Genomic DNA, 27,871 nt, shown 5'->3' with positions numbered 1-27,871 from the left:
TAAGGTTCAGTTCTTTTTCCCAATCTTTTCCTCTTGTATATTAACAACTACAGTTTCCTTTAATTTTTTTTCCTCGGTGTGTGGAATGAATATCACCTTGTGTGCTTATCTTATGCTTTGCTCAGCTGGTCACTATACAAAATTAATTAATGGTTATAATCATTAATTATAATAATTGTGTGATATTTACATGTAAATTGTAAAAATTAACAATTTAATAACAGATAATTTAACTATTAGATTAGATAGATTTTAGAAATATAAAATTAGATTTATGTAAACCATTCTTGACAGTTTTAACAAATTTTATAAACTGCAGAGTGAATATTTGGAAAATAATTCTTATATGCCTTACATGCATCCTTTACTGACAGTAAGATAATTTAGCCTCTTACTGGTGTGAGGGTTAGGAGGTGCATTTACCACCAAAAATTTTATTTTAATTGTATGAGGCCTGACGTAACCCAGTGGTCAGGAGCGAGAGAGCTTAGCACGCGTTCCTTGAATGGACCGGGGTTCAAGCCCGTGACTACTAAATACGATAAATATTTGTATTGACGATTTATTGTAAACTCTACTGACTTGGTTGTCGTGCCGGAGTATAAACAGAAAATTTATTTTTTATTTATATGTTGGTTCTTCCGAGTTTTCCTGCACATTGATTTCATAACAGATACAAAGCACAATTTGTGTTCCAATAATAGACATATGTGAACCTCCATGAGGAGGCCTTATCAGGTTGGAAATTGGATGCGGCCATGTTTGGCTGCATTCCAGTATGCAGAGCATGCTCAAAAAATTGTGCGTGGCACATCCAAAACCACCATAGACAGTATTGAATCCAGAGTCTTTGCACTGCACTGGGAGGAGAGAATGTAAACTTTGGGGGTAATCTTCGTATCGCCTCCAGATGTTGTTTTCTTTTTCATTCTTATCCACCATTACTAACTCTTCGAAAATGTAACTCCGTTGCATGAATTATGATACAACGTTCAAGTAAACTGTCCTTTACAGGTGATGTCTAACACTGTACTGAAATGCATATAATGAAAATATTACAAGCAATGCTGCATGTTCCTTAACTTGATCATTTTTAAAATGTTGATCTCTGAACTAAGTAACAAGTTACTGGACTGCAATTAAATTAGCATGGGAGAAAATTTCACTGAGCACGGGAAAATTTCTCAAGTCTGTGTGGGAAAACGTTTTAATGTTGTTTTACAATTCATTCTAATGCTATGGACTACACCAAATGAAATGTTTTTGTTAAACATGCCAAAAATTCAATATGTAAAAGCATTCAATTTGTACACTGGTAAGAGAGCATTATAGTGAGTTGTGACAGCGATATAGTGAGATATGGGTTATAATATAAGAAGAGCATTATAACGAATCAGCATAAAGTGAACTGCTTTATAACGAGGGCCTACTGTATATATGTATAATTTTTTATTATTTAATATTTAAAACATATGTATATTAGCATTAGCATTAGTAGAGGCATTTGATGCAAGAAAGCAAGCTTATGCAGCATCAGCCAAAAAAAAAAAAAAAAAACCCACTTCCACTTCACCCCTCTGTTCTTTCAAAATACCTGTCCAGCTGAGCCTTAAACTTGTTTAGGCTATCAACCTCCACCACAAGGGATGGCAGTCTGTTCCACCAACCAACCACCTGCTGGCTAAAGGCAAATTTCCGCACGTCTATCCTACATCTGTCTTTCCTCAATTTGAATTTATGCCCTCTCAGGTGATTTTTCTGAGCTAGAGGAAGAATCCCATCAGCATTGAGCATGCTTAAACCATTCAAGGCTTTATACACCTCTATCAGATCACCTCGCTGGTGCCTAGTCTCCAGACACTGTAATTTGCAAAACTTAAGCCTTTCTTCGTAAGAGCACCCCTTTGTTCCATTCACTAATCTTGTTGCCCTTCTCTGTACTCGTTCCAGCAGCTCTACATCCTTCTTGAAATGAGGCCTCCAGACCTGTATACAGTACTCTAGGTGTGGCCTGACCATTGCCTTATACAATGGAATAATCACCTCCTTATCCCTGCTGGAAAAATTCCTGTATATCATTGACAATACTCCATGAGCTACTCTTGCAGCCCGTCTGCACTGCTCAGAGAACTTCATATCTGCCTGCACAATCACCCCCAAGTCCCTTTCATTCTCTACCACTGTCAGTGTAGTACCACAGAGTTGATACGTTGCTCTGGGGTTGCTGTTTCCCATGTGTAGTACTTTACATTTGTCAATGTTAAACTTCATTTGCCACCTCTCAGCCCATCTGCTCAACCTTCCCAGATCCTGTTGCAGCAGCATAGTGTCAGTAGTGTCCTTGACAACCCTGCCAACCTTTGTATCATCTGCAAACTTGGACATTAAGCTTGATATACCATCATCAATATCATTTATAAATACAGAAAACAACAATGGACCCAACACTGAGCCCTGAGGGACTCCACTAATAACATTAGTCCATGATGAGCAGTGTCCATTGATTACCACTCTCTGTCTTCTCCCCCTCAACCACCCCTTTATCCATAGCAGCAATTTGCCTCCAATGTCACACTGCTCCAATTTGTGTAGCAGTATTCCATGTGCAACAGTATCAAAAGCCTTTCTAAGATCCAAGTATATAATATCAAAGTTATTCCCTGCATCCAGTTCTTTTGTGACTGCATCATAGTATCCAATCAAGTTGGTCAGGCAAGACTTCCCCTTAACAAAACCATGCTGTGTCTGAGCTATAACTGAAGTCTTGTCTAAATGATCCTGCAGTGCTTCTTTAACCAGTGCCTCCATTAATTTTCCTGGAACAGAAGTTAAGCTCACAGGTCTATAATTACTTGTGTCAGCCTTTGATCCTCCTTTGTGAATTGGGGTCACATTTGCACATTTCCAGTCTATGGGTACCTCCCCTGAGTCCAAGGAAGCTCTCATAATTATGGCTAAGGGTTTGCTTACTTCCTTTGCTGCCTCCTTTAATATAACTGGATAGATCCCATCCACCCCAGGTGCCTTTCTTTTGTTTATCTTCAACAGTTTCTCCTCCACTTTACTCCCAGTTATTTCAAGATTCTGTAGCTTACTGCTAGAGTTGAATACACCTCTGGCATTCCCTTTGCTGAATAACTCCTCATGTGTGAATGTCGATGCAAAATATTCATTTAGTTTGTTAGCTACCTGAGCAGGATCATCAACAGTTGACCCATCAATATCAAGTGGACCAATCTGATTCATCCCCTTCCTTCTAGAGTTTACATAAGTAAAGAACTCTTTGCTGTTTTTCTTTGCATCCCTTGCCAAGGATTTCTCGTAATCTGCCTTCGCCTGCCTAACCTCCTTTGTAACTTGGTTGCATATCAACTTGTATCTATCATAGGCTTCTGTGTCATGTGTTAATTTGTAAGTATCCCATGCATTTTTCTTCTCTGCCATATGCCTCATTAGTTCATCTGACATCCATTTTGGCCTAAACCTTGAACAATATTTCTTAGTTGGTATGTAAAGCCTAGTAGCTTCCAAGATAAGTTCTTTGAATGCTTCCCATTTTGAATTTGCTGTTGGATATGTTACAAACAAATCTCTATATTTATGAATGAATGTAATAAGAGAATATGAGAAAACAAAATAGGAAACAAAAGGAAATATTTATTATTTAACATATAAATACTAAAAGCCAGTTCACAAAAACCACATTACTGACAATAATCACAGTTTAATAATATGAAAATCACTGATTAAAATTTGCAAAAAAATTATACAAATCATAATCAAACATGCAAGTAATATAATAATCTTACTCTCCTTTGCTTTTTCTTTGCATATGTATCAATCACTTCATTTATTAATTTTTTGATAACTCATTCTGGCCTAAGCGTATCTTCATGCAATCTTGCAGTATTACAGTACAGATACATATATAATAAAAAGATTATAAAATGTATTGTTTATAGGCTGTGACCAGACTGTCTTGTTTGTGGTATACAAAGGAAGAATTAGCCACGAGTAGACTCTTGCTGTGAAAAAAACATAAAGGGAATCTGAAAACCATAAAGCGAAACTGTCTACGATTGAAATAGTGGCTGCAGGAGACTTCTCTCTTCCCAGACATCATTTAGCCCTTCCCCTGAAAGTCATGGAACACTTTTTAATTACAGTAGTCTGTCATTGAGGGACCAATTCAGGTGAACTTATTCACGGGCTGTGATCCAATCATTATCTTGTTTGTGATATAAAAACAAAGAATTAGTCGCAAGTAGACCGGTTGTGTGAAACACTATCAAGAGATGGTTTGGGTGAAAATAAAGGGAACCTGAAAACCATAAAATGAAAATGCCAACATTTTAAATAATGGCTTTTAATTACAATGTATGGAGCCAGAAATATTGTCCATTTAATTATCTTGAAAATTTCATGTCTTTTGAATTTTAGTGATCTATTTTTTTTGCCGTGTACCACCTAGCGAGTACCACACCTAGGTGATGTGCTTTTTTATGTTGTGTTTATTTGATATAAATTTATTGAATTCATGTTTTATAATTACAACACTGTGTAAACAGATAATATGACCCATAAAGAGTGCAGTAAGAAGAAAATTTGAATTAAAATTAAACAAAAAATGTGGCGAAAATTTCAACATCCGAAGTCTTTTAATGAATATTAAAATAAAAATTACTATTTTTTGCTGGGGAGGAATTTTATTCCACGAGGGATAAGGAAGTGATTATCCCATTTTTTGTATAAGGCAATGGTTAGGCTGTATCTTGAATACTGCATACAGGTCTGTAGGCCTCATTTTAGGAAGGATGTAGATCTGCTGGTGCAGAGAAGGGCAATTAAGGGCAGGTGATCCTTGAGGTTGTCACAGACATTCTCTCAGCTACGCCAGACAAGCTGTACTTGCTACTTGGGAGTCTAAAACGCTGATGGATCCGATATTTGGGTGACACTCAAGTCAAGTGGACCCAATTTCGGCGAAGTCCAGACGGTCTGTGACAGCCAAATCCTCTGCTTGCACCTTCATGATGGTGGAACTGTTGGTAATCCTGGGTATAACCCCATGCACAAGCACACTGTGGGTGACAAGGTGTGAACCAATGTAAACAGGGGTCGAGGTGTGGCACCCACACTACATGGAGGAATGCCACCCCTCTGTGTTACCAAGCAGTACTAGGTGGTAGATGACTCTCATCAACTGGTGCAATATCACCACTTTGCTTATTGAAGGCTTGAAGTGGTGGAACCCATGATTAGTCTCCAGAGCTAAGTTCCGTTCAACCCTTCCCTATCTCCTATCATTCAGTATGACTGATGTCTTTTGAGGTTATGATCGACACCATGGTGAGATCCAATCTTTCTTACATTTCAAGGGTACAGCTGTAAAACGGTGTTCGCAGGCCGGCCTCTAGTTAGAACACTGGACTGAACCTATTGGTAACTGTCTAGAAGGCTTCCGGATCAGCTAATGTATAATCTTGCTACGTCTACTTTGCCAGATAGTGACTGGAGGGAGTCCAAGTAGTGTGTATACGGGGGTGCATTGTCGAGGATCCGGGTATATTCTTACCATGTGTACACCCTATCCAAAAATTTCATTACTTCAAACAGCATGTCCCTCCCCACTTTTTCTTACTACTGAATACACCATGAATAGTTAATTAATAGAGCAAACTTATCTGTGAAAAGATCTAAACCTCCCAAACACTTTCTAGTTCGTTTCACAAATATATATGTGGTCTCAGTTCTAATCTTAATGATGTTCATTTCCACATGCAGTCTGCCAAACCCCATGTACTTTTTCTGGCAGAATCACAGTTATCGGTTGAATCAACCACTGCTCATCTCGGTTGCTCAAATTATTCGCTGCATGATTCCTTTCACCTCAAAAGTGGTATTTGTGCATATTTCAGTTCCGATATTCCCTGTCAGAGACTTGGTAATTTGGAATCTCCTCTTTTCGATTTTCTGTGGCTTCATGAGAGGCTGTTCATGAGAAGAACATTGCATATCATAAATGGCTTGTTTCCAATTCTTCAGTTTCATTTTCTGCCTACACCAAAGCTCACAACAATTGTAAAGCAGTTATTAATCACTTCAAACTAGATTTTGAACAGGCTAAGAGTAGAAAACTTGCTTCTTGCCCTAATGGAAACCGAGCATTGTGGTCTCTTGCCAAAGCTATTGGATGCACTTTTGCCCATCTCTGCTCCCACCTCTGTCAAAACCAGATGGTTTTATTGTCACTTCAGCCAAGGATAAAGCTGACCTGCTAGCATACCATTTTTCTTCCAACTCATGTATTAATTATCTTGGTAAAATACCTCCCACCATTCCCAACATGCTCCATTCAATGCCTCTTGTAGTCTTCCATCAAAAGGATGTCAGAAGGATTTTAGAAAGCTCCAGGTCCTGATGGTATTTCTCTACTTGTTCTCAAAACTTGTGCTCCTGAAGTTCCTCCTGTTCTATACTGCCTTTTTTTTCACTTTCTTATTCCAAAGATGTGTTTCCTTCTGCTTATAAATTTGCTCATATTCAGCCAGTTAGCATTAGCATTAGTAGAGGCATTTGATGCAAGAAAGCAAGCTTATGCAGCATCAGCCAAAAAAAAAAAAAAAAAAAAAAACACTACTTCACCCCTCTGTTCGTTCAAAATACCTGTCCAGCTGAGCCTTAAACTTATTTAGGCTATCAACTTCCACAACAAGGGATGGAAGTCTGTTCCACCAACCAACCACCCGCTGGCTAAAGGCAAATTTCCGCACATCTATCCTACATCTGTCTTTCTTCAATTTGAATTTATGCCCTCTCAGGTGATTATTCTGAGCGAGAGGAAGAATCCCATCAGCATTGAGCATGCTCAAACCATTCAAGGCTTTATACACCTCTATCAGATCACCTCGCTGGTGCCTAGTCTCCAGACACTGTAATTTGCAAACCTTAAGCCTTTCTTCGTAAGAGCACCCCTTTGTTCCATTCACTAATCTTGTTGCCCTTCTCTGCACTCGTTCCAGCAGCTCTACATCCTTCTTGAAAAGAGGCCTCCAGACCTGTATACAGTACTCTAGGTGTGGCCTGACCATTGCCTTATACAAGGGAATAATCACCTCCTTATCCCTGCTAGAAAAATTCCTATATATCATTGACAATACACCATGAGCTACTCTTGCAGCCCGTCTGCACTGCTCAGAGAACTTCATATCTGCCTGCTCAACCACCATCAGATCCCTTTCATTCTCTACCAGTTCCTAAAAAGGGTGACAAATCCCTCCCATCCAATTACTTTTACTCTTTCTAAAGTAATGGAGAAATCAATTAACTGCCAACTCTTAAATGACCTAGAAATCCTCTGTCTGATCAACGATCGCCAGTATGGATTCCATCAGTGTCGATCCACTGTGATATTCTGTCTTATGTTACCTATTCATGGACAAATTCAATGGAAAAGTTCGGTGAAACACAAGCAGTTGCTCTTGACATCTCAAAGGATTTTGATCACGTTTGGCATAAAGGTCTTTTAAACAAGCTTCCATCTTATGGTTTGCCAACTGTTTTTTTGTAATTGGTTATCCAGTTTTCTCTGACCGCTCACTGAGGGTGATGGTAGATGGCTCTCTGTCTTCTAACATCTCCACTAATGCTGGTGTCCCCGAAGATTCAATTCTTTCTGCCACTCTTTTCCTCTTCTATATTAATGACCTTCTTCCATTGACCGAAAATCCTATCCATAGTTTTGCCGATGATAGCACATTGCATTCCACTTTCCAGTTTGAGAAACCTTGCACTGCTCAATCAATTTCAACTTCTGAAATATCTGCTATCATTTCTTTAAATGATGATCTCCAGTGGGGCAAAGACAATTTAGTTGATTTCAATCCTTCTAAAACTCAGTCCTGTCTTATATCTTGCGAAAAGGATTCTTCTGCTCCTATTCTTATCTTTGGTGACTCTCTGATTTCTAGGCAAGATGATATCTCTTTTGGGGATTACTCTGACTTCTAATCTCTCTTGGCACAAGCAAATTACAAATATTGCTTTCTCTGCATCTAAAAAACTTGGTTTTCTCTTTTGCTCTCGGCGTTGCTTTTCTTCCAAACAGCTGTTCACTCTGTGCAAATCGCAAATCCTTCCTACCATGGAATATTGTTCCCACTTTTTGGGCGGTGCTCCCAAAATCTATCTCAGGCTTCTAGATTCCATTTAGAAGAGGGCAGTTAGGTTACTTAATGACTCATCTCTAATGGAGTCTCTCCACACTCTGTCTCATAGATGTACTGTTTCTGCTGCATGCCTTTTCTATAGATACTTCCATTGGCACTGTTCTTCTGAATTGGCTTCTATAATTCCCACTCTTTCTCTTTCAAAACAGTCTGAAGATGTACCACCAACATCCATTTACTTTCCAACTTGAAACTCACAGAACAAACTTTTCATCTTCTTCGTTTATTCATTGAACTGCCGTTTTCTGGAACGATCTTCCTTCATACGTATTTCCTGTAAATTACAGTGTGCAGAAGTTCAAGTCTAATGTCAACAAATATCTTCTTTCATCTTCTCAACCTCCAACCCAAGCACAGTACTAAGTACTATAGGTTCTAATACGTCTCGTGTTTGGAGTTTTCATAAAAGAAAAAAGTAAAGTGTGTTGTCTGATGGTAGCAGGGGTTTCCCCCATCTCCACATTGTGTACTCTGTTTGTATGACACAGAACTCTGTGGAGGCCAGAGTTTTAAAAAGTGTGTGGTGAGTGGTTTGTTGTGTAGTATTATGTTTTGTTGTTTCTCTGACCATTTAGCTGTTGGGTCACCCACAAGGGCAATGAGATTGGAAGGGAATGAAATGGTGGTCTTACCAAGACTGGCTTCAGTTCCACAAATTACAGCATCTGGAGACTAGGCACCTACCAGGTGATCTGATTGAGGTGTTTAAGGTTTTGAATGGATCAAGCAAGCTCAATGCTAATGGCATTCTTTCTCTTGCTCAGACTACACATGAATGGCATAAATTCAAATTGTGAAGGATGGTTGCAGGTTTGTTTATTTGTTGTTTGGTTTCTAGGAGCATTAGCAACTAAGGCCATATTGCTCAGGGAATATGCGGTGGTCATTCCCTGACCTTTCCGCATCCTCTGTATTTGGTGGTGACGGGCTCGAACCCCGGTCTAATCAAGAAGCGTGTGCTACGCACTGTTGCTCCTTCCCACCTGGCTACAGAGGCGCCTTGGTTGCAGGAAAGCTCGTGTGAACATTTGCCTTTAGCCAGTAGGTAGTTAGTTGTTGGAACAAACTTCTATCTGTTGTTGTGCAAGTGGGCAGTTTGAATAAATTCAAGGAAGAACTAGACAAATTATTGGAAGGGATGGGCAGGTGATATTGGAGTTTTTTTTGTTGATGCTTTACGAGCTTGCTTATTTGCATCATATGCCTCTACTGCTACTAATAATAATAGCAGTAATAATGGTATGATTAGTCTAGTGGCTACGATGCTGGACTGCCAATATCATGGACCTGGGTTAAAATCGCACCTGGAAAAAAAAAAATTGTGAAAAAGTCACCTCGTTGGATGTACTTTTCTCAAGGGCGAAGTAATGGCTGAGCCATCTGATTTTACTCCCACAACCACCCACTACTAGATGCAAAAGCCAAAGCTTAAAACAGGTCCACCTCCATAGCTGGATAAAGATGAGAAGTAGAAATATTGAGTATGGCACAGGATAAAGTCACTCGTGCCTTAGTCAAAGGGGTCAGTTCAAGAATTCGGAGACAATCTCCCACAGATGACAGTCGAGCGAGTGGCACTGTCTTCCCATATGGCTGCCATAATGGAAGAGTAAGACAACCCAGCCAAACAATCTGGAAGTGTTTCCTGCACAACTGTACTAGTGACCCAGGAAGAAAGAAGCCGACGCATGAAGTGGGGCATTGAAATGAATACATTCATCATGTGAGCATAATTACAAAGTAATGAAGCTAGAGACAGACATGATAATATATAGGACGAAACTACACACCAAGTGGTTGGAATGGTTTTTGACTGTACAGGTCACCAAAAAGCAAATAGCATACCAGAGACGGACCATTGTCAAAAAGAACCTGATAGCTCCTGCAATCATGGAAAAAATTAAGCAGGATGTGAGTGACCAACTACAAACAACAACAAATACAGACACAATGGAAACGGTATATCTAAACCATTTGGTTTAGATATACCGTTTACAATAACTGTACAACTTTAATGATATCAATGCAAGTGTAGCGATTGTTGTATTTTCTACTATTGTATCAAACTCAATAAGAATTTTACAGTGCTACTTACTTGAGTGCATGAGAATTTAAAATTGAATTGTGATCAGTTTTTGATTATACTTCAGTTAAAGAACTACAAAGTGGAAACAGACAAGATTATGATCCTCTAGAATAGAGGAATAGTGGAAGCAAGCCCTAGCAGAATTCAAGGGAATGGACCCTACAAAGACCTAGAACCTACCAAAGCAGAGACCCAATAGAATTCTGTGGAAAGTTACAGACCACCTCAACAGGCAAATAATACCAGATTATCTCAACATTGAAGTAACACTATATGCCATCTGCACAGCCATTTACTGTGCTACTGTGGCAGTTACTAGGATGAATGGAAAGGAAACTCAGATAACAACATAACACAAAATGCAAAGACAAGAAACCACCAGCCTGGAAAGGCCACAGCAGAAGATAGAAGCGATAAGAGTGAAGGTAGGCTAACTGACCTAGCACCAACTGGGTAACAGGAGTAAGAAGCTGATCAGCAACATGAAGGTCATCCTCAAGAAAGGCAACATCTACAGCAAACCTGAGATCTATAATCAGAGGATCGAAGCATATCTTGACACCCTCAAGCAGAAACTCCTGGCACTCAGTTAGAGACTTCACTGTCAGGGAGAGTGCCCAGAGAAAAACTGACAACAGGATATTTGATGAAACCAGATGAGCCTTTACAGGAAAATCAGATTAGAGGAGAAGGAAGAATTCTGATGATTCCCCCCACCCCCCTTATTTTCTGGTGGAACCTGTGCTTTCACTTCACAGAATCTCAGGGTTCTGCAGAACACTATTTTGGAAACGGTATATCTAAACCATTTGGTTTAGATATACCGTTTACAATAACTGTACAACTTTAATGATATCAATGCAAGTGTAGCGATTGTTATATTTTCTACTATTGTATCAAACTCAATAAGAATTTTACGGTGCTACTTACTTGAGTGCATGAGAATTTAAAATTGAATTGTGATCAGTTTTTGATTATACTTCAGTTAAATAATTATACTTATTCTTAAAGATAAGGCAGATATTATTAATTCCATTAAAAAAAGTTTAGTGTGTGGGAGGGAGATACTTATAATTATACATCCATGATTCTAATGCTGTAAAATAGATATTTCGTTGATTTTTGTTATATCAGTATTGCTTATTTATTTTATAAATGTCATTTAGTATTAATATTGTTTTTCAGGAATTAGTTTTATTGTTACTGGCAAATAATGCAAATGAGTTTATTAGAAATGGAGAAGGTCAGACTGCAAAAGATGTTGCCAAAGTAAATGATGTCAAAAAATTGCTTAAAGGTAATTTCTTTCTTGCTATGTAATTGTATCTTTATCATGCATCCATGCTCTTTAATGAATGGATAAGAATTTTGAATTATTAGAAAAATAAAATGAACAACCTTTTTTCGTGATTAGTTAGTTAATATTTCTGGGTTTTTTGTTTGCATTTTTATCAATACAGTGAGTTACAAAAATTTTTCAAATGTATGGAAAAAAAAACTAAATGTTTCTGCAGATTTGGAGATAGCAAAAAGAAATTTAACACTGCATAAAAAAGTTACTAGTATGTCTCTGTGTGTTTGTACCCACAGACTGTGAGAATATTTACATTATAGTGCTACTGATAATGGTAAAATTGTTACAGAAATAAAGAATGTGTTATGACACTAATTGGAGAAGATTCTATCAGAAGCATAAATATTCAAGTGGTTTTCAAGGTGCAAAGAGTGGTAAACTTCTGTGCAAGACAGAAATGTTCTGGAACTAATGGTTCATAGTTAATTCATTGAGAGATGCCTCATAACATCTGAAAAAGCTGAATTTTTCTTCTGGAAGCTACCCATACATTTTTTCAGACCTGAAGAGGGAAGGAATCTCTGTGTTTTTGTTTTTTATTTATTAAAAGATGAACAAGTTTAAGATGGTCCATATTTTTTTTTATAAAATTTTATTATGATCTAGTATATTCATACAATTTGGACACAAAAACAGCAGTCATGTCATCCCAATGGAAATCTCTACTACCATGTTCAGAAAACCTCAGACAAGTTTGAGCAAATATGAACTGAGGGGCATGATATATATAGTAAACCCTCGATTTAATGGACCCCGATATTTCGGATTTAACGGACCGGACAAATAATAATACAGTAATGTACATGTTAATCTCAACCATATTATTTTTTTTAGGTTATACAAAACTTCAGTGTTATTATTAATTAAAAAGTATTAATAATTATCTGTTTCTGTTATTGTTTTGATAATTATCTACTTTTATGTTAATAATCAAATTCAGGAAATTGTTTTTTATTCTTTCTGAAAACTTGTTCAAATAGCTTTTTTCCCAGATTACAGATAAGAGCAGGCGGTGACTTGTGAGCTGAACTTGACTCGGGAACACTAAACTGCAGGTCTACCGACTCGCTTTGTTTTGGTCTCGTTATGCCTCAAGCTATCGTGCAGTCAGGTTGTATACAGAGTGTTTCTGTGATTTCTGAATTGTGACTTTATTTATTAAATAATTTTGCAATCCTTACAATTTAAAATGGCATCAAGGGATAGAGGAGTTAAAAGAAAGTGTGTGAACTTAAATGTGGCACAGAAATTAGAGCTAATTGAGAAATTAGAACAAGGTATCTCAGTAGCACGTGTTTGTGAAATTTACGACGTAAAAAATAAACAGTTTCTGGTTACAAATTGGCCTTTGATTTATGGATATCCATAAATCAAAGGCCAATTTGTAACATTTTTCTTTAAAATACAGTGTTGATAGCTCTAAATGTGGTTTTACAGAGGGGAGTAGAAAACACATGAAAGTTGCACAAGATAAAAACTACATTAAGAACAATAAAAAATGCCCCCCAGCTTACATTCGATTTAACAGACTTTTGGCATTAACAGAGACCCCTTCTTCCCTATTAGTCTGTGAAATTGAGGGTTTACTGTATATGATATCAAAATTATTTTTTGCATCCAGTTCCTTTGTAAGCACATCGTAGTATACGGTCCTATTAGTCAGACAAGATTTCCCCTTAACAAACCCATGATGTGTCTGAAGTGTAACTGCAGCCTTGTGTAGATGATCCTGCACTGCTTCTTTAACCAACGACTCCATAATTTTTCCTGGAACAGAAGCTAAACTGACAGGTTTGTAATTACTCATATCGTTCCCCCCTTTTGTGAATTGGGCATACATTTGCACATCTCCAGTCCACGGGGATCTCCCTGAATTCAAGGATGCCCTCATAATTATGGCTAACAGTTTTCTTACTTCCCTTGCCGTCTCTCTTAATGACACCAAAAGCTATGCTGGCAGGAGTTTAAGCTCCTGGTAGGGCCACCCTAGCCAGATAAATTGAAGGATAGGGTGAGACAAAGTATAGTCCACCATTGAAGAGAAGGGCTAGTAACCCACCCTTTAGATGTAAAATTGAAATGCTCAAAGAAAATTAAAGGATAGAAACCAGACTGAATTCACTAGGAACGGATTAGGGAAATTCTACATGAAAAAAGAAATAATAACTGTAAGAACAAGGAATGTAAGGTCTTGTATTGGAAAAGAAGAAGAAATAGTAGGAGAATTAGAAAATAAAAAACTAACATTTGTGCACTAACAGAAACTAAAAAGAAAGGAAAAGATGTAATTCATCATAGTCATGAACTTGGTCTGGCTTGGGTCTTTTAAGACCTGTTCCATAGTAGCTCTTGGAGGTGGTCTTGATCTCGCCATGGTTGTCTTGGTCGACCCACATCTCTCTTGCTTGTAGGTTATAAATAAATTAATTTAAGGCTCAGCTAGACAGGTATTTCGAACGAACGGAGGGGTGAAATGGAAGTGTTTTTTTTTTGGCTGATGCTGCATAAGCTTGCTTTCTTGCATCATATGCCTCTACTAATGCTAAAGGTTTGTAGTTAAAGGCTACTTTTGGGATCCGGTCTGGGTTTATTCTTTCTAGGTGGGTGCTCCACTTTTTCTGATACCGTTTTATGTCATTTACTATGTTATCTACTTTTAATTTCTCGTGGATATCTAAATTTCTTTGTAATTAATCTTGTAAAGCCTAATGTAGTTGTTAGGGTTATTTCTGGAGCCTTTTATGTGTAAATTGATTACCATTCATGTTTCCCAGTCTTTGGGTATCTGTTTCTTATGCCATATGATGTTAAGCAGTACAAATGGTCTTAAAAATCTCATTTGTACTGCTTCTAGTTTGTGTGCATTTTTCTTATTTATGACCCAAGTCTCACAGCTGTAGAAGATACCTGATTTTGAAGTGATGTTGTCCAGTCGTAATTTTGTTTCAGTTGTCATTTGTTTTCCGAAGTGGCATTTAATCGTTCCATTCATTTTTTTTTTTTATTTTTGTAGTTTAGTATGGATGTCTTTCCCTTCATTTGATATTAAATTTCCCAAATAGGTGAAGTCAGATATTTGTTCTATTATTTTGTCATCGATAACAATTTTGACTCTTTGTATGTTTTTTCCACATAATCCCATTGATTTTGTTTTTATCTCGTACTTTTTACCTATTTTATTCAGTTCATTTGGTGCTGTCTGTAGTTCATCTTCAGATTTTGCTGTTATAACTTGATCATCAGCATATAATATAGTTTGGATTTTATTCCTGTTGTTCAACTGTATTCCATTGTTAATGGTTTGTTTCCATTCTTTAATAATTTTATTGATATAGATATTAAATAAATATGGTGATAGTCCACATCCTTGTTTGACTCCTTTATTGGCATTAAATGGGTCTGAGAGTTGACCATTAAAATATTTTATGCAGACTTTTGAGTTTTTATAAAGGCTTTGCACCGCTTTCCGGAGCTGGGTTGGGATATTTTCTTCACATAGAATCTGCCAAAGTTTTTCCTGGTTTACATTGTCATATGCTTTTTTATAATCAGTAAATAGCAGAAATGTTGGTAGATTTAATTCTCTTGGCACACTATATGCTGATGCGCCATAAAAATCCTAATAACCAACCATTTAATTCTCTTTTCTCCAAAATTTGTTGTAATGAGAAAATGGCATCTTTTGTGCTTCTCCCTTTTCTGAATCCACATTGTTCTTCTTCTAAGAATTGTTCACTGTATTTATTAAGTTTATTCTTTAGTATATTAGAGTATAGCTTTGAAGCAGTTGATAGCAGTGTTATCCCTCTGTAGTTGTTAGGGTTATTTCTGGAGCCTTTTATGTGTAAATTGATTACCATTCATGTTTCCCAATCTTTGGGTATCTGTTTCTTATGCCATATGATGTTAAATAATTTTAGTAGTGTGTTTTTTAGTAAGGTGCCACCATATTTAAATAGTTTTACATTCAAATTGACTATGCCTGGGCTTTTTCAGTTTTTGTAATAATAACTCTAGTTCTTCTGTTGTTATATTTTCTTCATCTTCGGTTACCACAGATTCATCTTCCAATTCCCTAGTGCCAGGGTTGTACCATAGTTTGGAACAGTGTTGCTTCCATTCTACTTGAGAGATGGAGTTGGTTTTTATTTGATCATTTGTGTCTAGTTGTAATTTCTTAAAAATTTTAAAACCTCTTCTCTGTGGGCCTGTGATATCACGTTCTAAAGATTTAACAAATTTATCCCAGTCATCTCGTCAGATTCTTCTTGTTAGTTTTCTAACTTCTGCTCTAAGCTTTTTAGATTTTATGTGTAGATGTAGGTATTTGGTTTGTAGGAACAGTTTATAGGTCTTTTTTTTCTCATTGATTGATTGTTTCAATTCTTCGTTCCAAGTTCTTAGCCAGTTTTTATTTTTTATAGGTTTATATTCAAGACTTTCTTCAGCAGCTCCCAGAATTGATTTTTTCATGTTTGATCAGATTTCCTCAACATTATCGCTTTCATCTGATTTGAGTTTATCTTTCAATCAACTTTCATACAGGAATTTAGTACTTTCATCTCCAACAAATGTATTTTTAATTTCTTAGTAGTTTTCGTTGGTATTTTCTTCTTTCTACTAAGATAATGTCTTTTTATTTTGAAAGTGCTTTCTACTAGGTAGTGATCACTATCAATTTCACTGCCTTTGAATACACTGTCTCTAATTTTGTCATTTAAAGTTTCATTAATGATAATATAATCTATTATAGACTTTGTGTTTCTTGCTTCCCATGTGAATTTATAGATATTCTTGTGTCTGAAAAAAGTATTTGTAATTTTAAGTTTATTAAAAATGCAGAAGTCTGTCAAGTATCTTCCGTTATTGTTGAGGACAGGTTCACCTTCTGATCCTATACATTTGTCTACGGATTCAGCACCAACCCTTGCATTAAAATCTCCTGCTAGTATGTGGTATTCGTTTTTGTTAGTTTGGTCTATGATCTGTTGTAATTCGTCATAAAATTCTGTGGTTTCATCAATGTTGCCTTCTACTAGTGCGTAGATGCCAATGATTGTTATTGTATAAGATAGAATTTTTAGTCTTAATTTCAATATTCTGGGTGATATCCAAGAGTAGTCTAATATTTTGTTTTCCCATTCTTTCTTTATTATAACAGCAACTCCCGATGATGCCCACATTTCACTTGGTACGGCTGAGTATATCATTATGAAGTTATTTCTTTGGATCCTTTGTTCTTCTTTTTTGTTTTGGTAATGACCAAACCCCATGTACTTTTTCTGACAGAATCTCAGTTATCGGTTGATTCAACTACTGCTCATCTCAGTTGCCTGAATTATTCACTGTATGATTCCTTTCGCCTCAAAGGTAGTACTTGTGCATATGTCCGTTCCGAATTGGTAATTTGGAATCTCCTCTCTTCGGTCTTCTCCGGCTTAAAATCTCTCTACCTCATTGTGTCAAATTCATCTGTTGTCTCTACCGTTCTCCCAACTCCACTAATCACTTGGAGCTCTTTGACTTCCTCTCTTTGCAATCTCACTTTCTCCACTCCAACTTTCCTAACAGTGAGGTAATTTTCCTAGGTGATTTTCATTTTCACAACTCCAGTGGGCTTCCATTTTCTAGTCACACCGACCTAGCTGAGGCTTTTGCAATTTCTAATGACCTTGCACAGATTGTTCATTTACCTACAAGAATAGCGGACAATCCTAACCATGCAGCCAGCACGCTTGATCTTTTCCTCACAAACTTCTAACAAATCTTTTCCTCACAAACTTCTAAGTATACAGTCGAAGTGAGTGGTCCTTTAGGCACTTCAGATCACAACTTGGTGATTTTCTCTTCTCCAATGGAGCCTTTATCTCATGGCTATTCCCAACCTCGTATTGTTTGGCATTAAAAGAATGCAAAATGGGATGACCTGCGAGATTTCCTTTCTTATTTTCCTTGTTCGGATAACTGTTTCAAAACTTCTGATGTCAACATTTGCTCAGATCGTGTCAGTGAAATTATCCTTGTAGGAATGGAATCCTTTATTTCACACTCCACTTTAAAATCTCATCCTTTATCTAAACCTTGGTTTTTCAATAAATGTGCTAAGGCTGTTCAAGCCTTAGCACATTTATAACAAATGTCTTAACTGAATCATTTGCCAGTATTATTGGCAGTATCTGCTTACAGTTCATTCTTTCAATAAATTAAGGTATCTGTAGAACAGTACAAATCTACTTCTATACTATGGTATCACACCCGTACAACCAGCCATTTGTGTCATCAGAACTTTTAGAATCTCTCAATAAAACATCCAGTAGTGGTGCAGATGGAGTCTACTACATAATGTTTAACAACGAAACAAAGCAAAAAGCTCATTGTTAAATTTCTTCAATAAAATATTTTTAGAAAATACTTACCCAAACTCCTGGCATCACTCAATTATCCTAACCTACCTGAAGCTAGGAAAGGATTGTACTTTTCACATAATTAGAGGCTGATTTCACTGACTAGCTGTTTAGGTAAAGTCTTGAAAAGTATGGCTCATAGGGCGACTAATGTGGTTCCTGGAAACTAAAAACATGCTAAACAGTAATTATTATGGGTTTCAGAAGAATTGATCCTCATTAGACGTGATCAAACCAGAAGCAAACATCCCCTCACTGCTTTCATAAGGAGACAACACCTGGTTGTGGTTAATCTCGATATTGAGAAAGCCTTCGATACCACTTGCTGATGTGTTGTTCTTCGAGATCTTCATTCTTTTGGTTTAAGAGGCCAATTACCCCAATTTATATAAAACTTCCAATGCCACGGAACATTTTAGGTTAACTAACTGAACAATTTATCCAAATCATTTGACCAAGAGTAGTGTGTACTGTAGGGTTCCATCCTCAGTGCAACATTATTTACAATAAGAATTACCAACATGACTTGGAACATACCAAATACAGTTGAATTCTACATGTTTACCATCGACCTCATCATCTCTTGTCAGTCACAAACTAATACCATTGAAAAGCAATTTCAACTTTCCATAGCCAAAATAGAATCATGGTACTTATGGAAAGGCTATTCTCTAGCAGAAAAGAAATCTACTGAAATTCATTTCTGCAAAATATGTATTGCAATTTTAATATCTTCTTCTTCTGGCATTATAACCCAGGGTGGGTCTTAGCCTTCTCAATGATGTTTCACTGGTAAGCTCTCCCAGAAGTCAAACTTCTCTAACTTCTTATTTTCATGGCCTTTAAGTCCTCTTCTACGTCATCCATCCATCTTTTCCCCGTTCTTCCTCTTGTCCTCCTACCAATAGGTTTCCATTCCATTATCCTCTTAGTTGTTCTGCTGTCATCCATTCTCATAATATGTCCCAACCAGGCAAGTCTCTGGCTCTTCACAAATCGACGATGTCCACACCCTGAATAAGATTGTCAAGTTCAAGGTTCTTTCTGATCCTCCAGGATCCATCAACTTCTTGTATGGGCCTAAAGAATTTTTGCAAAATTCTACACTCAAACACTCAACAACCGCTCATCTTTACTTGTCCAAGCTTCACAACCGTATGTTACAACTGGTCTAATGAGATTTTTGTATATACCTTAATTTTAAATGTCCATTCAATACTCTGGACTTCATTAGTTTTTCATGTGCATAGAAACCAGGGCCACTGCAAATGAGTAGGCGAGGTAAGTATCGCTTACTGGCAGCAGTTCAGGAGGGTGCCAAAAAAAAAATTTTTTTTAATTTAAAATAGTTTTTGTAGAACAAAGAAAATTTCCATATAACGAACAGATTATGAGAGACTTAATTCGGAATGCATTGTTTGCACCTCTGGCCTTCAGACAATTAGTGCTTATCCACTGCCTCCTAGATACCCAGAAGTCATGCTGGTCATCTGATTGATTAACATTTACCAGTATTCAACACGGCAGGCAAATAATTCATTTGAAATAAATACAATACACGAAATTACAGACTTATGATAATTTGCTTATTATCTGAATCTGTGTTTCATATTTATATTTGCAGGATTATATCCAGAACATGGGTATAACCCCATACTGCGGCCAGAAAGAGAGGAAGAAGGCAGTGATAGAACGTGAAGGCACCTCCCACTCACTGTTTTCTCCCTATCTTCCTCGCCTTCATGTTACCAGGGGGTGTCACGTGACATCACAATATGTCAGACCCTGTGTGTAGCACAAATTCCCCTCAATTAAAGTGCAAAGTAGGACAAAATCCACTCGGACAAATAATAATACAAAATGTTTAAGCCATAATTTTTTTTCTTATTACAATACAGTCATTCCTCACATAGCATGTTAGTTGTGTTCCTAGAAACCCTCGTGCAATGCACGAGGCCCTATGAGGAAAAATATAAACATCAGGCCCTATGTGGAAAAATAGGGTTACATGCCGACCACCCAAGATTAAACACACATTTGTAACCAAAACATTACCAAACACAATAAATAATCATAAATAAAAAACTTACGTATTTTATTACGACTATCACGTAATGAAATATTGCTAATGCTTTTGCTTCTATCATAAGCAAACTTGTTCTTTGTTTGATTTTCTATACAAACAGATGACAGCTGTTCCATCTCTTCCAATTCTTTGTGTCTTGATCTAATAGATTTTAATTACACTTTGAGTGTTCCTACGTTACACTTTGACTTGTTCCTGAGTTGTTTTTATTTTCTCTGCATTCTTTGTAATTCTTGGCATTGCCTCATTTAGGCCTGTAGCACATGCAATATCACATGGTCTTTCACTTTGCTCAAAGCATTTCACATTTTTTTCTCTATCGACAGAGGTGGACTGGCCACAAGCCTTACCAGGGAAACCCCGGTGGGCCAGAGGCCAGTGTGATTTTGGCCATAAACGCTAGAATGAGGTCACTACAGATTTTCCCGGGTAAGAATTTTTGATCCAGTCCGCCTTTGTTTATCGATATTGCTTTTCTTTTTCTCTCTGAATCTGTAGTGTCTTCACCAGGATGCTTCCTTTTCACACCTTTTAAGTATTTTATTCATTTTTAGGGAATAAAGAACAATTACAAAATGAGGAGGCACGCTTGATACATATAAACAAAGCTGCATGTGTGTAGCAACTGAATAAACAACACTGTAAAGGCAGAAACACACTATTAACACCTCGCTAGCCCATATTTTACTAAAGCACATTTCTGGGGGTTACTTCCATAAAACAATAAAAACAATTTACAGTTGCGTTTCTGCTAGTGGAATCCGTTATAAACTAGTTGTAAACATGATCTAATTGCATTTGTGATAATACCGATAGTTGGAATTGTGTGGGTTTTTACGTTATTATGGTGAAATGTGTTTCCCCTAATTGCTATAAAAAACATAAATACATTTTCAGAATCTTCTCTTCATTCCTATTGTGTTGCATTCAGTTGGGGTGATTCCGCATTCGACTGCCATTTCTTGTAAAAACGAAGGCGAATCATGCATAAGTGAATTCGGTTCATGTTATATACGATATCGTTCCCCTATTTTTAAATCGTGTATGATCAAATTCGTGTAGTGTAAACACATGTTATATGAGGACTAACTGTATTTGTAGTTCTTTAAGAATGAACACTTAAAGAACACTTCTCTGGGAATATTTTGTGTTATTATTTGTCCAAGGCAGTTTCGTCCAAGTTGGCCTTGTCCTATGTGGGTTTTGTCTGAACCCAGCTGCCCACCACACCCCTGCTAGTATAAAGAGAACCTGATACTAACAACTCATACAGTTACTGCAAAAAACACCAAATCGTCAAGAAACAACTTGGAAAAAAACCCCAAAAACCTTGCCTGTCCGCTGGTAAAAAAAAAAAAAAAAAAAAAAAAAGTAAATTGCAGCCATTATCAACCCACTGCAGGATGGAAGCCTCCTCAACAATTCATGCTGAGGGAAAATGGACCATAATCTGCTATGCTGGTCCAGTGCGGGTTGGCAGATCGATCGTATTCAGCAGTCAGGGGCTTGAACCCCGGTCTACTCAAAGAACGTGTGCTACTGCACTCCCACTCCTGACCACTCGGCTACTGTACACTTCATCAAACTTCCATACTGAAAACACTTCTATTCCAAAGCTAGAAAATTCACACTCGTACACCGTTCAATTATAGTCTTACATCCATCCTTTTGCAAATGGAACTACAGCACAATAATTTCACATTTCCTGAGGAATCAGAAATCCAATCAAACAATCAGAAAAACAAAATGATGTAAATTACGCATTCCCAATAATCAGCCAATTATCGAACTTGACCGGACAATCACTCCGTTCTTTGGCCATGTCTGGTTTTCAGCCAGAATAATATATACGATACTATTTTTAGCAAAGCAATATATAGCATTCAGGGGATCTTCAAAAGATTTATATGAAAATGATAATGGTAACTTTTTAGAACTTAGTGAAACAATTGCTAAATTTGATTCAGTTATGGCAGAAAATATTCACCCTATTCAGAAATCTGAATCGAAAAATATTGTGCATTATTTGGGTGATCAAATACAAAATGAAAATATTGAAATAATTTCATAAAATATTACAGATAAAATACTAAAGAAACTACATATTTTGTTATGATTTTGGTATAATCGCTGAAGACAAAAATAGAGATATGGATACAAGGAAGAAACACCCCCAGGGGCTCACATCTCTTGAGTGTGGGCTTGGCACGCCCATAATTCTGAGTTGGATATCATCATTCTTCCCTTTCTTGGTGATTCCTTCTATTTCTGACTCTCTCTCTCTCTCTCTCTCTCTCTCTCTCTCTCTCTCTCTCTCAGGGGTAACTCAGAAATTTTTTTTTTTTTTTTTTTTTGTCTGGTGCAGCAAAAGTCTCAGGCTTCCTTGCACCATATGGCTAATTATAATAATAATAATAAATCAATAACCTTAAAAATAACGTCTTATAAGTTTCTTTGATTATAATTTGGCATGATATTTTAAATAAAATTATTCCAGTAAGTAAAATGCTTCAAAAAAAAAAAAATGGATTCTGATATACATGTCTACAAAATATCATGGAATTTTTAAAGAAAATAGAACAGAGGAAGCAGCCCAAAAAATATGGCTACTATCATTGGCATTGAAGCATCGTTTCCAAAAGCAAGCACTGTAAGGAAAATATGTCATTTCGATTATGAAAGTAGAGCGGAAGCTATTCAGGATCCGCAACAAAATTTCAACGTTAATATTTTCTTTTAAATAACACAACAATTTTCTCCTTAACTGAAAGGTTTACAAAAATGAAAGAACATGGAGAAATATTTAAAATGCTTTATAATATTTCTGAATTTAAAAAATGGTCAGATGATGATTTATTAAATTTTTGCAGATTTGCTATTTAAGTGACGTTGATCGTAATGAGTCCAATATTGATGATTTAACATCAATACTGTTAATGCCAAAAGTCCGTTAAATCGAATGTAACCTTGGGGTGGGGGGCATTTTTTTATTGTTCTTAAGTAAAAAAGAGCTATTAACACTATTTTAAAGAAAAATGTTGCAATTTGGCCTTTGATTTACAGATATTAGAAACAGTTTGTTTTTTTACGCCGTAAATTTCAGAAACATGTGCTACTGAGATGCCTTGTTCTAATTTCTGTGCCACATATAATTGAATTGAAGAGACAAGCCAGCGTGAAATGTTTGCAGTGGAATAGCAAAGTGAATAGTGAACACTACAAGGAAAAACAGATTGCCACAGCTAGTTTGCATGCTTTCTTTTAACTCCTCTATCACTTGATGCCATTTTTAAATTGTAAGGATTGTAAAATTATTTAATAAATAAAGTCACAATTCAGAAATCACAGAAACACTCTGTATACAACCTGACCGAAACAAAGTGAGTCGGTAGACCTGCAGTTTAGTGTCCTGAGTCATGTTCAGCTCGCAAGTCACCACCTGCTCTTCTCTGTAATCTGGGAAAACAGCTATTTTAACACATTTTCAGAAAGAATAAAAAAACAATTTCCTGACTTTATAATCAAATTCAGGAAACTGAATTTGATTATAAAAATAAAAGTAGGTAATTATCAAAACAATAATGGAAATAGGTAATTATTGTTAATTTTTAATTTATTAAAATACTGAAGTTTTGTATAACCTAAAAAAAAAATAATATGGTTGAGATTAATATTTACATTACTGTATTATTATTTGTCCGGTCCATTAAATCCGAAATCCGTTATATCGGGGTCAGTTAAATCGAGGGTTTACTGTACTTCAAATTTATATTAAAGACAATATTAATCCATTGGAAGTTTTACAATATATTTTTAAAAACGATTTTGCAGATATTTTTCTAAATGTAGCAGTTTCTATATTGTAGCAGTTGCTTTAAGAATTTTTCTAACTTTACCAATTTCAGTTGCTTCAGGTGAACAGAGTTTTTCAAAATTAAAATTAATCAAAAATTGTTTATAATCGACAATGTCTCAACAATGACTCTCTAATTTGGCAATAATTTCAATAGAAAATGATCTTTTGAAAAAAATAAACATAAATGAAATAATTAATAAATTTTAAAAAATTAATAATTAATAAAATTTCAAAAATTTTTTTAAAATGTTTCCTAAGGAAACAAATTTATTTAACATTATAATTTTCCTTTTATTTTATTATTGTGGGCACGATTACTGTGATTTAGAATTTAAAGTTTATTTACAGAATTTCAGAATGATTTTGTTATTTTTGTTTGTTGTTTCATCATATTATATGTAAGATATGTTGTAATTCTTTTCTTTTTCAATCAATTAATAATAATTATTTACGCCTTATTTTATTTTTTAATCCAAATATTTTGGGATGGGAAATTTGATTTCGCTTACTGGCGGCACATAGGGTCACAGCGGCTCTGATAGACGCATCTGTTTCCACTCAGGATATGGGACTTAATTTCATTAGTAATAGAGTTGGACTGGTTTATCTGCGAATCTGGATAGGCGAAATTCTGAACATGCTCAAACGAGAAGCTGTTGGTTCTTAAATTTTCTTTGTTATCTGACATTCTCCGGACTTCCATATATTTTGTCTTCCCTTCATTTATCCTAAGTCCTCTTCTTTGTGCTTCACTATTCAGTCTGGCCACTGTTTCCTCCAGTGCTCCTTTAGTCCTACCGATAATAGCGACATCATCAGCATATGCACAGACCTGCACTGTCTTTATTCCTATGTGTCCAGTCACTTCTAATTTTCAGACAGCCACCTCTAAAACCAAGTTAAATAACACAGTAGAGAGTGCATCTCCCTGTTTAACACCAGTGTTAATGTCAAAGGGAGTGGTCAGCTCATTGTCAATTCTCACCACTACTTTAGAGCCAGCCAGGGTTGCTTTTATGAGCCTAACAATCTTTGCAGGTATGCCCAGGAGAAGGAGATCATTTAACATTTCTTCTCTGTTGAGTGAATCAAAAGCTTGTTTGAAATCTACATATGGATTAAATAAGTGTATATTATACTCAAATGCTTTTTCCTGTATCTGCCTCAAAATGAAAATCTGATCAGTTATATTCAGTGAACCACACTGATATTCTCCAATGATTTTCTTTGAATGTGCTGCCAGTATATTATAAATAACTCCCGACAAAACCTTGTAAGTAATGCTCAGAAATGTAATACCTCTATAGTTAGAGCAAAGCAGTTTATTGCCCTTCTTGTGAATCGGCTGTATGATTCAAAGTGGCCATTCATCCGGGATTTTTTCTTCAGACCACATTAATAGTATCAGATTATGTATTCTTCAGCAACTCTGCAGTTATTCCATCAGCTGTTGGTGCTTTAAAGTTCTTCAAGCACTTAACTTTTTGAATTTCTTCGAAAAGTTCTACTGTATAGTACAATAGTTGTTTTGTTTCAGTCTTATCTCCTGTCAAAATTCTCTCAAAATACTTTTTGTACTGTTTTAGAACCTCCTTTCTCTCAGTCAGCAAGTTCCCTTCATTATCCCTACATGCAGTAACTTTTAATCAGAATTCCTGTGTACTTTCTTTAATCTTATGAAACTTTCTACTTATTATTATTATTAGCCATATGGTGCAAGGAAGCCTGAGGCTTATGCTGCACCAGCCAAAAAAAAAAAATCCCGTGTTACCCTGAGAGAGAGAAGGGAAGGGAATCACCAAGAAAGTAAGGAGGAGAAGAAGAATGATTTCCTTGTAATGTTCCACCATTTTGTCGACCTTCCTTCTTAAAGCTTCTCTCTTTTCCTTTCTACACAATCTAGCTGTGGCAATCTGTTTTTTCTTGTAGTGTTCACTATTCACTCTGCTATTCTACTGCAAACATTTCATGCTGGCTTGTCTCTTCAATTCTACTGCTACTCAACACTCATCATCATACCATTCCTCATTTCTTGGCCTTGAGGTCTCACCCAAGGTTACATGTGCTGCACCCAAAATTTCAGCCTTTATGCAAGTCTGTTTACCTTCAATCTTGTCACTGTTTTCCTGTTCCTGCAGTTGTCTTCGGGCCAACTCTGCTTGATACTTTGTTTCAACAAGCCTGTCTTTCAATTTCTCTATTTTTCTGGCTCCTGCTAGAAAATTATCAGAATTGGAGCTGATGCCCCGAAAAGAATGGGCATTTTCAATTGCAATAGCCCACCTCTTAGAGACCAGCACATGATCAATCTGATTAGCCTGATTTGTACCAGGGATTTTCCATGTACCTTTATGAATATTCTTTCTTGGAAACCAGGTAGTTATGGGGCTGTGTCTTCCAAAGACCCATGAAAACTTCTTCCCTATCTAGTTTAGCATTGAAGTCACTGAGAGTTATAATAGCATCATGTCTTTGAATTCTTTCACACACAGCCTGGAGTTCATTGTAAAATCCATCTGCATCATCATCATTCGCACCCTCAGTTGAAGTACACATTAATGAAGGTAACATTATGGAAGTTACCTTTAATTCTAAGGCTGCAAATTCTCCCAGACACTGGTGTGAAGGCAAGTACTGATCTGTGCATTCTCCTAGAAATCAGAAATCCTACACCCTTTTCTCCCTGTCTTTTTATCAATTCCAGAGTAATAAATTGTAAATTTCGACTTATTAATCACACCTTTACCTTTCCATCTAACTTCTTGGAGAGCAACAATATCCATCTTAAACTTTTCAACTTCCTCTGCTATGCGTTCGTAGCTCCAGCCTGCAACAGAGTATGCACATTCCAAGTTCCAGATCTCAATACCAAACTCGTGTCCTTATTTCGAGCCCTGGTCTGTTTCCATAAGGGCTATCCGGTTTCATTTGTCAAGTTATATATAACGGTTAGATCTTTTATAGGGCAGGGTTGTCAGCCCTGCACTCAACCTGGAGGACCAGGGTATCTCTTTTCGTTTGTCTCTTCACTTTCGTTTGGCTTGGGAGGCCCTACCAGTAACTAAGCTACCACTGACATAGCTCTCAGGATCACTAGAGCGTACAAGCCCCACCATCACGTCAAGGTAGAGATACAATTCTAATATATAAAAAGTTAATCTTGTATTTACCTAAGATTTACTTAATTTAATACCTGGTTTCTATTGTAACAATAATTCAAACTTAATATTTTAGAATTGTATATTTATAATTGGGGTTCGAGCCCATGTAATATTGGTAATTGTAATATACAGGTAACCCTCATATAACACAGTAGTTAGGTTCCTATAAAATCTCATGTAGTGCAAAACCGTGTTATACGAGACTAAGAACCAGTATAAAAAGGGAGATTATGTTCCAAAAGCTAACAAAAATACACCATATTTTTTTATAACTAACAGAAACTTAATTTAATTTTTATTAAAAATAGTAATAACTGAACAAACGTCCTACAAACTGTGATACATATATGTTAGATAATATAAAATATCGGTGTAAATACACCATAGTGAACTCATAATGAAAAACTACGTAAGTAGTGTAAAGGCATCGATTGGGTTGACATGATTGCAACACTAGGTACCTGCCCACCCACCGAAGATAGGCTAATAAGCCTTGAAACACTGCCCTTTGGGTGGTGGTGGTTTCCACTGAGAATAAGTAACAATAGTCTTCTCTGTTAGTGAAGTATTACTTATTCGAGGTAGTGCAATATATGGTAACTCATTTTGAAGGTAGTCACAATATGAGATAAGTTAAATCAATGCCTTTACACTACTTATGTAGTTTTTCATCATGGGTTCGCTATGGTATATTTA

The 27,871-nt window shown here is 36.4% G+C and overlaps 1 protein-coding gene across 2 annotated transcripts in view; it reads left to right on the top strand.

The window, feature by feature from the left end:
• LOC150084438 (oxysterol-binding protein-related protein 1-like) overlaps positions 1 to 27,871 on the top strand; it is a 707,041-nt gene that overhangs the window by 69,309 nt on the left and 609,861 nt on the right. For both annotated transcript variants that reach the window (XM_090376067.1, XM_090376066.1), the window contains exon 5: positions 11,500 to 11,611. In XM_090376067.1, coding sequence (XP_090232193.1) covers positions 11,500 to 11,611 — 112 coding nt within the window. The remainder of the gene's footprint in view (positions 1 to 11,499; positions 11,612 to 27,871) is intronic.

Source organism: Mastigoproctus giganteus, chromosome 6 (genome assembly GCF_048544385.1).
Source record: "Mastigoproctus giganteus isolate SK-2022 chromosome 6, ASM4854438v1, whole genome shotgun sequence".
In the NCBI taxonomy this organism is placed as follows: domain Eukaryota; kingdom Metazoa; phylum Arthropoda; class Arachnida; order Uropygi; family Thelyphonidae; genus Mastigoproctus; species Mastigoproctus giganteus.
Note: the sequence above shows the minus strand (reverse complement) of the source record. Positions and strands in the feature narration are given on the sequence as shown.